Here is a 15,999-nt window from a genome sequence, read left to right as displayed (position 1 = left end):
TGCACAGCAAGCTCCCACAAACAGCAATGTGATAATGACCAGATAATCTGTTTTTAGTGATGTGAGTTGAGGGATAAGGCCAGGACGCCAGGGATAACTCCCCTGCTCTTCTTCGAAATAGTGCCATGGGGTCTTTTACATCCACCCGAAAGAGCAGACAGGGTCTCGGTTTAGCATCTCACACGAAAGACGGCACATCTGACAGTGCGGCGCTCCCTCAGTACTGTCCCTCCGACAGTGCAGCACTCCCTCAGTACTGCCCCTCCGACAGTGCGGCGCTCCCTCAGTACTGCCCCTCCGACAGTGCGGCACTCCCTCAGTACTGCCCCTCCGACAGTGCGGCACTCCCTCAGCACCGCCCCTCCGACAGTGCGGTGCTCCCTCAGTACTGCCCCTCCGACAGTGCGGCGCTCCCTCAGTACTGCCCCTCCGACAGTGCGGCGCTCCCTCAGTAGTGCCCCTCCGACAGTGCAACGTTCCGTCAGTACTGCCCCTCCGACAGTGCCGCGCTCCCTCAGTACTGCCCCTCCGACAGTGCGGCACTCCCTCAGTACTGCCCCTCCGACAGTGCGGCGCTCCCTCAGTACTGCACTGGAGTGTCAGCCTAGATTGAGCTTCGGTTTGACGCCGTGTTCTCGTTCCCTCCACAGGCTCGGCGAGGAAGCGATACAGAGAGGAGGAGTCTAGACAGTAAAGCAGATAACATCGGAAGTGGCCGTGCGATCCCAATTAAACAGGTAGGCTTCGGCACCACTGTGGCAGCATACACAAGACTGAAGGGTGCCTGACGATTATCAGCGGCGCTCCTCTTTGCCGCGATCCCTCCGTCGTAGCTGCTCAACCCCAAATGTCTTCACGCCAGGATGGAAGAGCGTCCCCGTGGCTCAGTTGGGACATGCACGGCTGGGTGGAGAGCTGCACCAGTCATCCCTTGTTTGTGTCAGCTGGCCATGGTGGGGGTGGTCGTTCGTGTTCTACCCTTGTCCCGAGCACGCCTGGGTTAGACAGAGGGAAAAGGAAATGCAGCCAGTTGCCCTGCTCCTGATTGCTCTCCTGTGAATCCTGTTGGGAAATCCGCATGTGTGGACAAAATCCTGTGATGCTGGGAGGACATTGGGGTGATACTTCGGAGGGATGGCTGTCACCCCTGAATGTTCTGTCAGACAGTCTGACGTAAGAAAACTACTAGGCACTTGGTCTAAGCGTTAAACAAAGCTTTAATCAACTGTTTTACAACATGGAGGTCTAGTTGTGTCCTTCACTAGTTCCTGTTAAGAATGTCCTGCGCAAGCTGGGCAAGTGCCCGAGTATTTATACTCTCCCTGGACAGCGCCACCCGTAGGCCACTCAGTATTATTTCATAAGTCTTTCTTTCATGAATGACAGATTCATGTCACAGTCCATAATACTACCTGCACTATAATTAAGAACTAGTTGCAAACACTTCAAAAAAATGCTCATTACTAAACCTATAAATTCAAACGGCTAAAATCCTGAGCAGCTTGAATGTTCAACCCATTCCACCTCGGCTGCCCTATTCCATATTAAGTCCCAGGCCCCACTGACCTCCACTGGCTCGCCATCGAACGCATTGATTTCAAAATCCTCATCCTCGTTTACAAATCCCTCCATGGCTTCACCCCACCCAACCTCTGCAGCCTCCTCCAGCCAAACCCTCCTCTCTTCTGACTTTGCTCCCCCATCGGTGGCGGAGCCTTTGGGTGTCTCCACATTCTGGGGCTTTATCCCCACCTTTAAAAAAAACCTCAAACCATCTCCCCGAACCTGCTTCTCCCACTTCCTGCTCAGTGTCCATTACTTCCCCCTCTCCACCCCCTTTGTGAAATGCCTTGGGACATTTTGTTAACTCAAGGCATTTTATGAACGGAAGTTGTTCTTTATAAAAGTGTATGAAAATGACTGCGGGCATATTGGCCTAGAAATTCAGTGGGCTGCGCCACCAGTTAGCGCCCAAAGAGGGCACTCAGTGGCTTTAGCGCCACTGGCCACGCCTCCCACGATATTTAGCGGGGCGCTAATGGCGGCGTTAGCCTGTAGCGCTGCGCCGCCACCGATGACGTCATCAGTGTGCGCAGCGCCCCGCTCCCGCCCCGATCACCATATTTGGTCGCGCCCGCCTCTTTAATGCCGGTCGCAAATCGCGACCGGTTCACAGGGCCTACCTGTGGCAGTAGTGGCGCAAGTTAAGGTGGAGGTGCGGGGCGGCCGCCTGCCAGCACCTCCGTCCCCGGCCTCCTAAACCCCCCCCCCCCCCCCCCCCCGCGGCATTGCCGGCTGTTTCCCGAGAGCCCGGCACTTCTCCTTGGTGCCGGGCTCATTTGCCGGCACTCGCGAGCAGGGATCGCGCTGTTGCAGGCACCTCCCCCTTAACAGTGGGAGGAAGGCCTGCAGTACCGCAGCGTGCCGTGCCGCAGCGTGTGGCGCTGTGGCCCTTAGCGCGGCGATATTCAGGGTGAGCACCCCAAGCGGGGCGCGGGGAGCCTCGAGTTGCGGCCCGCTTCCGTTTGGGGCGCAGAAACTGAATATCGGGATGGCGCAAGTGGCTCCGCTCGCAGCGGTAATTCCGGCGCCCAGGCGAGCTTGGCGCCCCAAACGGCGCCCAACTGAATTTCTAGGCCATTATCTCTATATGCAGGCTCTTTATTTGTTAGCCAATTTCCTGTTTTCAGTTCCCACACCAGGCAGGTGCCACTAAAGACTTCCTTGAGCTGGGGGGAGGAGGGAGCCTGGGCTCTGGACTTTCAAACACTGCAGGGGGTTTATTGCCCTCCCATCAAGAGGTCAAACCTTTTAAATTCAGTTAATTAAAAAAAAAGCTCGTACCAGTAATGGTGACCATGAAACTACCGGATTGTCGTAAAAACCCATCTGGTTCACTAATGTCCTTTAGGGAAGGAAATCTGCTGTCCTTACCCGGTCTGGCCGATATGTGACTCAAGACCCACAGCCAATGTGGTTGACTCTTAACTGCCCTCTGAAATGGCCTAGCGAGCCACTCAGTTGTATTCAAGAAGGCGGCTCACTACCACCTTCTCAAGGGCTATTAGGGATGGGCAATAACTGTCGGCCTTGCCAGCGACGCCCACATTGCATAAACAAATTTTTTTTAAAGTCAGATGGCCTTTTGAATGTGGGTCTGATGGCTTGATTGGCTTTTTTTTGTTCCAACTCTTCAACTTTGACCCTCTTCAGTTGTCTCCTCTCCTGAAGGTGTTGACTGCTCCTGGGTGTGATTCCGTGAGCACTCGGCAGCCTCCTGTAGCTCAGACAAGGGGCCACGTTCATTAACGTCGAAATGCATAGAAGTTACGATAAGGAAACGGGCCATTCGGCCCAACCAACGTTGGCGATTATCCTCCATATGAACAAATAGCCCTAATCACATTTATCCGCCCTGTCTCCATATCCCTTAATCCTCTTTTAACTTCATGCACCTCTCCAATCTAATTCTGAATGTTGCCATCGTTTCTGCCTCAACCACTAACCCTGGAATTAAACTGCACAGCCTCTCAACTCTTGTGTGAAGACGTTTCTCCTGCCCTCTCTTGCATTTAATGTTGTATTTATGGCCTCCTTGTTCTCGACCCCTGAACGACCAGAAACAGTCTGCTCCTGTCTACCCTGTCCCATCCTTTCGTAATTTAAAAACCATTTATTACATCGTCCCGCAATCTGCGTTGCTCGAACGAGAAAAGAGCCAACTTCTCAAGTCTTTCTTGAGCGAAGGCGCTGGGGTGAGCAGGCTCGCTCCCACGTGCGTGTGGAGAGGGAGTGGCTTTCTCCTCTGATCCTAGACTTCACCGATGTGTTTTCCTACAGGGGGTGTTGTTAAAGAGAAGTGGAAACTCACTAAACAAAGAGTGGAAGAAGAAGTATGTGACGCTGTGCAACAATGGTATCTTGTCTTATCATCCCAGTTTACACGTAAGTGTATGTTTCGGTTCCGCAAAGGGATTTGCAGTCAAAGCAGACATGCCTGTAAAAGTCACACCACCTGTGCTTGGGGAAATGTAGTGATTTAAATAAACTAGCAGAACTCCCATTGCACTGTTCATGGTAGGCTGGAGGATATGCTGTTTTTAAGAGGACAGGACCATTATACTCTGTAATGCACAATGTATTATTCTGCTGCTAAAGTGCAGGTGGGTGCAACTTGATGTGTCCCTTTAAGGGTAAAGGGGAACTTTCTGCAACTTCCCGGGTCAATTAGAGGCTCCGAGATTATCCTCGGGTCAATTGGAAGGCAGACTTTCTTTGACTTTCTTTCCTAATTAGAAGTGACGGGGCTGAGATTCTGCAGGGATTCCACCCATCTCCCTCCGTCACCCTGAGGGTCTCCGCCCGCCTCATCGGGCGCTGTGAAATCGACCACTTTTGGCAGTCAGTGTCGGCGTTCGGCACTCCGATCAGTCATAACACAGGCCACACGCAGCCTTCCTGTTGGAAAAGTTCGAATGGCATTAACAGTGAGCGCGGAGGCTGCCTAAGAAGAAGTGTGAGGTGGAAATCTCGTAGATGGGTTCGAGTGATTGTCATAATCCACCAAAGTGAAAGGGGAGCAGTTTGTAATCATCATTTCAGCGTGAAGAATGAGTTCTGAAATCACTGTTGGGGATTTCCTCTGTGTGCTATTTGTACTGAAATTATAAATAGGTTCTTTATTAACAAATTGACTATTTCCCTACAAATAGCACGCAGAGGAGATCTTCCCCCGGGTTCTCTTACTTTTTACGATGTAGATTTATCCAATTTTGGTTCTGTTTCTATGCCAACAGTGGCCATCAGAACAGATGGCCACTCCCTGCGCGCCATGCTGCTTGATGTGGTTATGGTCCTCACACTACACAACCAAATAGTCATTAACGGGAGTTTATCCAGAAATAATTTTCAGTTAATTACCAAGATGTCCCATATCCCAGTGTGTCCATATTATTCAAAAACAGCTACCGTCACGTGACAGACCGTGCCCTCGGGCGCAGCTGTGGTCTCTGCCCTCTGTCTCTGAATCTTTGAAACTGACAGACATTGTGTATCACTGGGAGAGCCACACTTGGTGTTGCTGAGAGGCGTGTGGTACACAAGGGGCTCTGTACAAATCCACGCCCCAGTTATTGCTGCTGTTCTGGCTGATAAAACTAAGAGGTGACAGCACTGTTGGAATCCTGAATCCTTTTTTCTTCCAGCCACAGGGCTTGCAGGACCATAAGTATCAGACCTCCTTCTCATAGAGTCATAACAGCACAGAAGGAGGCCATTCGGCCCATCGAGTCCGTGCCGGCTCTCTGTAGAGCAATCCAGTCAGTCCCATTCCCCCGCTCTATCCCCGTAGCCCTGCAAGTTTATTCCCCTCAAGTGTCTATCCAGTCTCCCCTTGAAAACATTGAGTGTCTCCGCTTCCACCACTTCCGTCAGCAGCGAGTTCCAGGTCCTCACCACTCGCTGTGTAAAAAAGTTTTTCCTCACGTCCCCCCTGTATCTCTTGCCCAAAACCTTAAATCTGTGTCCCCTAGTCCTTGTACCATCAACTCGTGGGAACAGTCTTTCCCCGTCTAGCCTATCCAAACCCGTCATAATCTTGTACACCTCTATCAAATCACCCCTCAACCTCCTTTGCTCTAATGAAAACAAATCCAGCTTCTCCAACCTGTCCTTGTAGCTAAGATCCCCCATCCCCGGAACCATTCTGGTAAATCTCCTCTGCACCCTCTCAAGGGCCTTCACATCCTTTCTAAAGTGTGGTGACCACAACTGGACGCAATACTCCAGTTGTAGCCTAACCAGCGCTTTATAAAGGTTCAGCATAACTTCTCTACTTTTATACTCAATACCTCTATGTATGAAGCCCAAGATCCCATATGCTTTGCTAACCACTCTCTCAATATGTCCCGCCACCTTCAGGGACCTATGCACATTAACTCCCAGGTCCCTCTGTCCCTGCACACTCTAAAACTGTGCCATTAAGTGTATATTGCCTCTCCCTGTTCCTTCTGCCAAAATGCATCACCTCACACTTCTCTGTATTAAATTCCATCTGCCACTTGTCTGCCCATTCTGCTAGCCTTTCTATGTCCTGTTGCAGTCGATTGGTATCCTCACTGTTTGCCACCCCGCTAAGTTTGGTGTCATTGGCAAATTTAGAAATTCTACTCTGTATTCCAATATCCAGGTCATTTATATATATATAAAAAAAAGCAGTGGCCCCAGCACTGACCCTTGGGGAACACCACTGTCTACCATCCTCCAGTCTGAAAAACAGCCATTTACCACAACTTGCTGTTTTCTGTCCTTATGTGGCCCCAGCTTTAGAAGAGTATCTCCTTTACCTGCAGTATGAGGTTTCTATATCTGACACCATTTATCCTTTTCGCCTGTCTAACCAAGACTCCCAAGTTAGTGTCGAGCGCTGGCGGTCTTGTGCTTTCAATTCATATCCGCCAAGAATAGGATTAAGGTTGCCCAGATTCATAAACCTCGAGGATCTATTTTTAATGCAGATATTTTAAATTGCCACGTTACTCAATGGGGGTCATTTTCAACTTTGCCACCTGGGCAGTAACCTGGGAGGAAAATTGGGCAGGATCTGCAACGGGCGGGCGATCCACTCTGCCAGGCCGCCACCCAGGCGGTGAGGCTGAAAACTACCCCGAGCACCTCGGAATAAGCTACTTTCAAAGACCCGGTGAATCCCACCATCATGTTTTTTTTTTTTGCTTCAGGATTATATGCAGAACATCCATGGAAAAGAGATTGATCTCCTCAGGACCACAGTTAAAGTTCCTGGCAAGCGGCCGCCCCGTGCTGTTTCAGCCAGTGGCGCCTCCACCAGCTTGAATGGACTCGTGAGCAGCGGGCAAGAAAGTGTTGGTAGGTACAATGTGACACAGTGGCAGCCCTCAATAAAGCTTCACTCCACAAACCTCCACTTTGAAACTACTTGTTTTTTTTGGGTAGATGAATTATTAGAAACGAATTAGTGCTGAGGTACTGAAAAGTGAGGGTTGTGTGTACTAAAAGTGATTGGCAAGCTAGAGTTCCCTCTAATTTGGTAAATCTTCCTTTGGCCTTGGGGAGATAATGTTACTTTAAGACATTGGAATAGAGTGGAATCTAGCCCGTGGTTTCCACTTCACTTCAAACTGTGTGTATGTCCCTTCCACCTTGGTTATTATCTGCACACAAGGGTTAAACAATTGAGAATGCTGAGTCTTGGAGTATATTCAAGGCTGAGATCGATAGATTTTTGGACTCTAGGGGAATCGAGGGATATGGAGATTGGACGGGAAAGTGAAGTTGAGGTCGATGATCAGCCATGATCTTATTGAATGGCGGAGCAGGCTCGAGGGGCCATATGGCCGACTCCTGCTCCTATTTCTTATGTTCTTATGTTAGATACCTCATCACGGCATTCATTTTTCAGTCTGCATCTGCATTTTTTGAAATACACTGTTTTGAGCAATTAGTCCAGATCATCTTCATTTTCTGATTGCCTGCAATGCAGTAACCGGGTGATCTATTCAGCAGGGTGTGAGGTTTGACGAGCATAAATTACATAAATGATTTATACAACATGATTAAGAAGCAGAAAAGATATAAGGGGTGAATATCTGTAGACATTCACCCCCGTTGTGCAGGGTATATGTCAGGGTCTGTGTGCGTCACACTAAGTCGGGTTATTTTCAGTCTTGTAATACCTAGGCCAAGTTATTTTTTTACATTGAGGAATCTAAGTGAAGGGCAGAGGCCCTTTGTGCAGGACGCCAAGGTTAAAAAGAGACCTTGACAAATCATGATTAGGCGACGCCAAGCTTCGGGTTTCAAAGGATGTCGGAAGAAGGGAACACTTGAGGGAGGTAAGGAGTGGGAAAGAATAAGTTAGATTGGAGACAGTGATGTAAGAAGACTACGAAGCACTTGGTTTGAGTATAAAACAAGCCTTTAATCAACTGTTTCACAACCATGAGATTCTAGTTACATCACTAGTTCCTGGTTACAGAAACATCCTGAGCAAGCTGGGCCCACGCCCGAGTATTTATACTCCTTGGATGGCGCCACCAGCTGGCTGCCCAGTGTTACTTCATGAGTCGTGATAAGATTCATGACAGACGGCGTGACGGGTATTGATCGCAACAGCGTGAGGATGCAGGCACGAAGGATGCGTATATAAAATTAGAGTCGTGTTTTGAGTAATGAGAAACGTTCTGGTCTGATTCAAAGTGTAATTCAGGATTAAGACTCTGCTTCGCATTCCCAAGACCCAGAGTGTGATCAGTTTTGACCGTTGTACTATTTGATTTCACAAGTCAGCAAAGGGAAGAATCGCGCAGCAGTTGCAGGGATCGCCGCTACTTGCTGTGCTGTAGGTAGCATGAGAATTTCATTCAGGAAGTGAGAGCTTGAGTAACTCCCTGGGCTGTTTCTGCCCCACAGATTCTCTGCATTCTGGCGGGTTAGACCCTGTTGCTGAGCAAGCAGTCAGCAGTGATACCAAGGTCAAAGGCAAGCTTCCGAACTGCTCCTCCATGTCCAGCAGCGACCAGTGGAGTGAAACTAGCTCGAGGACCGCTGGTAAGGAAAACGCATCAGCTCTATGGGCAGGGTGGTGGTTAACCGTCTCGGGAGCAGCAACGCACGCCTGGCAAATGTACAGAAGACGCACAGGGAACAGACAATTTATTCTTTAAGTAAGAAAGACTCCATACGGTAGATTTTACGGTTTGGCCTTCCCAGCACAGAGCTTCGTGTGATGGCAACCCATGTTGGGAATTCGGGGGCAAAGGTCAATCGCCAAGCATCATTTTCCACACATTAAAACTAACACATAAAATTGTGTCCCGGTCCCTGATTATGCGCTCATGGAAGCTCTCATTTATAAAATCTACTCCTATAACGCATTGTTTACACAGGATTACACCGGATATACAGCACAGAAACAGGCCATTCGGCCCAACCAGTCCATGCCGGTGTTTATGCTCCACTCGAGCCTCCTCCCGTCTTTCCTCATCTCACTCTATCAGCGTAACCCTCTATTCCCTTCTCCCTCATATGCTTGTCCAGCCTCCCCTTAAATGTATTGATGCGATTCGCCTCAACCACTCCCTGTGGTAGCGAGTTCCACATTCTCACCACTCTCTGGGTAAAGAAGTTTCTTCCGAATTCCCTATTGGATTTCTTGGTGACTATCTTATATTGATGGCCTCTAGTTATGCTCTTCCCCACAAATGGAAACATTCTCTCTGTATCCACTCTATCCAAACCTTTCATAATTTAAAGACCTCTATTAGGTCACCCCTCAGCATTCTCTTTTCAAGAGAAAAGAGACCCAGCCTGTTCATCCTTTCCTGATAGCTATAACCTCACATTTCGCATTGTAAACAGAAACCTACTGTAAGTTCTCGCGAGAATACCCAGCCAGCGTATACAGTGGCCAAAAATCACTTCACGTAGCATCAGGAATCGCACTGAGGGGAGGAGCCTAGTCTGTGCTGAATTTCATCAGCAAACATGGACCAAACCCACAACACTGACCGTCAATGTGAAATGCTAATGGCTGGCATTTATGCAATCTGTTCCCAACCTCCTCCAGTTCCAGGTTGAATAATATTAGTTATATTCACACATTCATTCTAACTATGGGAAAGAATATCAAGGTCTTTGACCGTTAGTTCGACCCTTTGTTCCATATAATATCGACTCACAATGTGCAGCAAGGTTCCTTTCACGATGTGCACCGGTAGTTGCAGTGTGAAATCGGATTTGGGATATGCTGCCTGCCATTTCCAGCCCAGAGAGAGCAGATACAAATTTATTAACAGTGACCCCTTCTGGAGAACACTTGGAAGTACAGTGCAGTGTTACAATGATTCAAAATACTGTAGCCGCAGCCACCCAGGAGGATTATATCGCAGGCTTTTGCCAGAGTGAACCTTAATGGGTTTATCTAAAGGACAGCTCGTCCTCAGTCTTGGAGCGTCAGTCCAAATCAACAGCTCACGAGACCCCACAACCTTCTGACTCAGAGGTGAGAGTGTCATAGAGTCATAGTCACAGAGTCGTAACGGCACAGAAGGAGGCCATTCGGCCCATCGAGTCCGTGCCGGCTCTCTGTAGAGCAATCCAGTCAGTCCCATTCCCCCCGCTCTATCTCCGTAACCCTGTAAGTTTATTTCCCTCAAGTGCCTATCCAGTCTCCCCTTGAAAACATTGAGTGTCTCCGCTTCCACCACTTCCGTCGGCAGCGAATTCCAGGTCCTCACCACTCGCTGCGTAAAAAAGTTTTTCCTCACATCCCCCCTGTATCTCTTGCCCAAAACCTTAAATCTGTGTCCCCTAGTCCTTGTACCATCAACTAGTGGGAACAGCCTTTCCCCATCTAACCTATCCAAACCCGTCATAATCTTGTCCACCTCTATCAAATCACCCCTCAACCTCCTTTGCTCTAATGAAAATAAATCCAGCTTCTCCAACCTGTCCTTGTAGCTAAGATCCCCCATCCCCGGAACCATTCTGGTAAATCTCCTCTGCACCCCCTGAAGGGCCTTCACATCCTTCCTAAAGTGTGGTGACCAGAACTGGATGCAATACTCCAGTTGTGGCCTAACCAGCGCTTTATAAAGGTTCAGCATAACTTCTCTACTTTTGTACTCAATGCCTCTATTTATGAAGCCCAAGATCTCATATGCTTTGTTAACCACTCTCTCAATATGTCCCGCCACCTTCAGGGGCCTATGCACATTAACTCCCAGGTCCCTCTGTCCCTGCACACTCTTTAAAACTGTGCTACCAATTGAGTCAAGCTGACCATTATATAATGCAGTCTAAATGTGATTCAAGATGAAAAAGAGAAGGATTAAAAAAAACGCACTGGGATCTAGCAATGGGATCTCGTCCACCAACCTTGTTGCTTCGTGTAAAAAAATCTTGAGTCAGAAAAGCTGAATATCGGAACCTCCCCGAAGTACAAATTTATCATCTGCCAAAGGGTGTTGATACATGTTTTAATAATCGGATATAGTTCCAGCATTGACAACAGCTCTCCTGCAGTTTTACCAGTCTGGATTATTTTGATTACCTCAGATCTGAAGCCACCAGAATCTAAATGCTACGTGTTAAATTGCTAGGAGTTTAATCCAACAGGTTTATGCAGCCGAACACACTGCCATAAAGAGGCACTACGGAGAAATAGCTTTCCACACTGACATTTACAAGGCTGCACTTCACCGTTACCAGTCAATTAGAAGCAGCGAAATGTGATTTTACGGTTTGGCCTTCCCAGCACAGAGCTTCGTGTGATGGCAACCCATGTTGGGAATTCGGGGGGGGCAAAGGTCAATGCGCCAAGCATCATTTTCCACACATTAAAGCTAATACAGAAAATTGTGCCCCAGTCCCTGATTATGCGCTCGTAGAAGCGCTAATTTGTAAAATCTACTCCCAGAATGCATTGTATACGTCTTAAAAGTGAGATTAGCTACATTGTAGGAGTTCTTTCCTTTTTTTCAACTCTAGATATTTTTGGCCTCTGTGTTTCAGAAAAAAGACTTGCATTTCTGTAGCGCCTTTCACCACCACCGGACGTTCCAAAGCCCTTCACAGCCAATGAAGTACTTTTGAAGTGTAGTCACTGTTGTAACAAGTCAATTGTAACCAATGAAATATGAATGTTATAAATGTGGGTACAGAATGATTGAGGGTTATTTTTCTCACTATTAGTAAATTAAGATGAAAATCCTATAGGATTTAGAAGTTATCCTCAAAAAAAATTACTTTAGTATCCCACAGAGAGAATTTTTTAAAAATAAAATGTTGAAATAAGACAGCATCTAGTTCTGGGCTAAACCTAATGCATGACGTGAGACTGACTCATTAAGGATAAAAAGATCCCAGATTTGATTTCTAGCCCATGCTGAATTGGATCCCCTTAGGCAAGGTAGCAGTGGAGACACCACAGTTGGCTTCATAATCCCAGGGTAGGCCAAGGTTTCCAACTCTGGTCGCTAACAGTGGGTACAGGCAACTGGGCAAGGTACTAAGAAACCCTAGCATTTCTATAGCGCCTTTCACGACCTCAGGACGTCCCAAAGCGCTTCACAGCCAATGAAGTACTTTTGAAGTGTAGTCAATGTTGTAATGTAGGAAACGCAGCAGCCAATTTTGCACACAGCAAGCTCCCACAAACAGCAATGTGATAAATGACCAGAAAATCTGTTTTAGTGATGTTAGTTGAGGGATAAATAATGGCCAGTACACTGGGGATAAATCCCCTGCCTGCTCGTCTTCGAAATAGTGCCATGGGATCTTTTACATCCACCTGAGAGAGCAGACAGGGCCTCGGTTTAAAGTGCAGCGCTCCCTCAGTACTGCCCCTCCAACAGTGCAGTGCTCCCTCAGTACTGCCCCTCCGACAGTGCGGCACTCCCTCAGTACCACCCCTCCGACAGTGCGGCGCCCCCTCAGTACTGCCCCTCCAACAGTGCAGTGCTCCCTCAGTACTGCCCCTCCGACAGTGCTGTGCTCCCTCAGTACTGCCCCTTCGACAGTGCGGTGCTCCCTCAGTACTGCCCCTCCGACAATGCGGTGCTCCCTCAGTACTGCCCCTCCGACAGTGCGGTGCTCCCTCAGTACTGCCCCTCCGACAGTGCGGCGCTCCCTCAGTACTGCCCCTCCGACAGTGCAGCATTCCCTCAGTACTGCCCCTCCGACAGTGCAGCACTCCCTCAGTACTGACCCTCCGACAGTGCAGCATTCCCTCAGTACTGCCCCTCCGACAGTGCAGCACTCCCTCAGTACTGACCCTCCGACAGTGCAGCATTCCCTCAGTCCTGCCCCTCCGACAGTGCAGCGCTCCCTCAGTACTGCCCCTCCGACAGTGCAGCATTCCCTCAGTACTGCCCCTCCAACAGTGCGGTGCTCCCTCAGTACTGCCCCTCCGACAGTGCGGCGCTCCCTCAGTACTGCCCCTCCGACAGTGCGGCGCTCCCTCAGTACTGCCCCTCCGACAGTGCGGTGCTCCCTCAGTACTGCCCCTCCGACAGTGCGGTGCTCCCTCAGTACTGCCCCTCCGACAGTGCGGCGCTCCCTCAGTACTGCCCCTCCGACAGTGCGGTGCTCCCTCAGTACTGCCCCTCCAAAATTGCAGCGCTCCCTCAGTACTGCCCCTCCGACAGTGCGGCGCTCCCTCAGTACTGCCCCTCCGACAGTGCGGCGCTCCCTCAGTACTGCCCCTCCGACAGTGCGGCGCTCCCTCAGTACTGCCCCTCCGACAGTGCGGTGCTCCCTCAGTACTGCCCCTCCGACAGTGCGGTGCTCCCTCAGTACTGCCCCTCCGACAGTGCGGCGCTCCCTCAGTACTGCCCCTCCGACAGTGCAGTGCAGCGCTCCCTCAGTACCGCCCCTCCGACAGTGCGGCATTCCCTCAGTACTGCCCCTCCGACAGTGCGGCGCTCCCTCAGTACTGCCCCTCCGACAGTGCGGTGCTCCCTCAGTACTGCCCCTCCGACAGTGCGGCTCTCCCTCAGTACTGCCCCTCCGACAGTGCGGCGCTCCCTCAGTACTGCCCCTCCGACAGTGCGGCTCTCCCTCAGTACTGCCCCTCCGACAGTGCGGCGCTCCCTCAGTACTGCCCCTCCGACAGTGCGGCGCTCCCTCAGTACTGCCCCTCCGACAGTGCGGCACTCCCTCAGTACTGCCCCTCCGACAGTGCGGTGCTCCCTCAGTACTGCCCCTCCGATAGTGCAGCATTCCCTCAGTACTGCCCCTCCGACAGTGCAGCATTCCCTCAGTACTGCCCCTCCGACAGTGCAGCGCTCCCTCAGTACTGCCCCTCCGACAGTGCAGCGCTCCCTCAGTACTGCCCCTCCGACAGTGCAGCGCTCCCTCAGTACTGCCCCTCCGACAGTGCAGCATTCCCTCAGTACTGCACCGGAATGTCAGCCTGGATTATGTGCTGAAGTCTCTGGAGTGGTTAGCAGTGCCTGTAGAAATGTACCTCAACATGAGTCACGGGAAGAGGAGAGAAATTTGGAGGGAGGACAAAATGGCCTCCAGTAACCCACACGGTACTTTGAAAAATGGACTTAAATGTATCACAGCTAGAGTTATTTAATATCTGCACTTTCCTTTTTGAAGAAGGGGCTGCCACGGCGGAAGTTATCGCCAGTCCGTCGAGCAGCAAGCTGGACTCCCCACCCTCGCCCCAGATAAACCGTAAGAAGCATCGCAGGAAGAAGAGTGTGAGCAAGGCCGATGGCATGATGGGACTGGCGGAAGGTGAGCACATTGGCGCGATGGGATCTCTTTGTGACCATCTAACTGCTCATTTGATTGCGAAATATTTTGAGTACTCGTCTGGAGGAATTAGGTGGCCTGTAAGGGATACACTTGCACTGGAGGCAGTTCAGAGATGATTCACGAGGTTGATTCCTGGGATGAAGGGGTTGACGTATGAAGAAAGGTTGGGCCTATTCTCATTGGAGTTTAAAAGAATGAGAGGTGATCTTATTGAAATATATACGATGCTGAGGGGGCTTGACAAGGTAGATGCAGGGAGGATGTTTCCCCTCATGGGGGAATCTAGAACTAGTTTCAGAATAAGGGGTCACCCATTTAACGTAAGAACATAAGAAATAGGAGCAGGAGTAGGCCAATCGGCCCCTCGAGCCTGCTCCACCATTCAATAAGATCATGGCTGATCTGATCCTAACCGCCAATCTACTATCAATCTGCATCCACCCGAACCCATGTGATGTCCCGGGAGAGGCGAAAAACCAGATAAAGACCCAATGGCCAATTTGGGAGAAAAAAATCTGGGAAATTCCTCTCCGACCCATCTAGGCGATCGAAATTCTTCCAGGAGATCACTCTGTCCCTATATTTTCTACAGTACTTACCTTCTGTAAAGGCAATCTCCACCCCAGCCAGGAACAGGAATAAAACCATCTCCTGAAATCTAACACAGAATTAGAACACAGTAGGAGCAGAACCAGGCTACACGGCCCCTGGGCCCACTCCACTACCCACAGGGCCATGACCATTCCGAACCTAGACTCATGTCCAATTTCCTGCCCGCTCCCCGTAACCCTTAATTCCCTTTACTTCTAGGAAACTATCTATTTCTGTTTTAAATTTATTTAATGATGTAGCTTCCACAGCTTTCTGGGGCAGCAAATTCCACAAACCTACCACCCTCTGAGTGAAGAAGTTTCTCCTCATCTCAGTTTTGAAAGAGCAGCCCCTTATTCTAAGATTATGCCCCCTAGTTCTAGTTTCACCCATCATTGGGAACATCCTCACCGCATCCACCCGATCAAGCCCCTTCACAATTTTATATGTTTCAATAAGATCGCCTCTCATTCTTCTGAACTCCAATGAGTAGAGTCCCAATCTACTCAACCTCTCCTCATATGACCACCCCCTCATCCCCGGGATTAACCGAGTGAACCTTCTTTGTACTGACTCGAGAGCAAGTATGTCTTTTCTTAAGTATGGACACCAAAACTGTATGCAGTATTCCAGGTGCGGTCTCACCAATACCTTGTACAACTGCAGCAATACCTCCCTGTTTTTATATTCCATCCCCCTAGCAATAAAAGCCAACATTCCATTGGCCTTCTTGATCACTTGCTGCACCTGCATACTAACTTTTTGAGTTTCGTGCACCAGGACCCCCAGATCCCTTTGTACTACAGTACTTTCCAGTTTCTTGCCATTAAGATAATAACTTGCTCTATGATTTTTTTCTGCCAAAGTGCATAACCTCACACTTTCCAGTATTGTATTCCATCTGCCAAATCTCTGCCCACTTACTTAGCCTGTCTATGTCCCTTTGCAGGTTTTTTATGTCCTCCTCACTCACTACTTTCCGTCCCATCTTTGTATCATCTGCAAACTTTGATATGTTACACTCGGTCCCCTCCTCCAAATCGTTAATATAGATTGTAAAGAGTTGGGGACCCAGCACTGACCCCTGCGGAACACCACTAG

At 49.5% G+C, this 15,999-nt stretch overlaps 1 protein-coding gene across 3 annotated transcripts in view; it reads left to right on the top strand.

Annotated features, from left to right (window-relative positions):
- Positions 1-15,999, top strand: part of LOC147097098 (arf-GAP with GTPase, ANK repeat and PH domain-containing protein 1-like) — a 189,577-nt gene that overhangs the window by 154,395 nt on the left and 19,183 nt on the right. For all 3 annotated transcript variants that reach the window (XM_085972930.1, XM_085972929.1, XM_085972928.1), the window contains exons 9-13: positions 651-737; positions 3,841-3,945; positions 6,738-6,885; positions 8,449-8,586; positions 14,146-14,286. In XM_085972930.1, coding sequence (XP_085829056.1) covers positions 651-737; positions 3,841-3,945; positions 6,738-6,885; positions 8,449-8,586; positions 14,146-14,286 — 619 coding nt within the window. The remainder of the gene's footprint in view (positions 1-650; positions 738-3,840; positions 3,946-6,737; positions 6,886-8,448; positions 8,587-14,145; positions 14,287-15,999) is intronic.

Source organism: Somniosus microcephalus, chromosome 33 (genome assembly GCF_052327205.1).
Source record: "Somniosus microcephalus isolate GS21.2 chromosome 33, FLI_Smic_1.0, whole genome shotgun sequence".
Lineage (NCBI taxonomy): Eukaryota > Metazoa > Chordata > Chondrichthyes > Squaliformes > Somniosidae > Somniosus > Somniosus microcephalus.
This window is presented reverse-complemented; position numbering and strand designations above follow the sequence as displayed.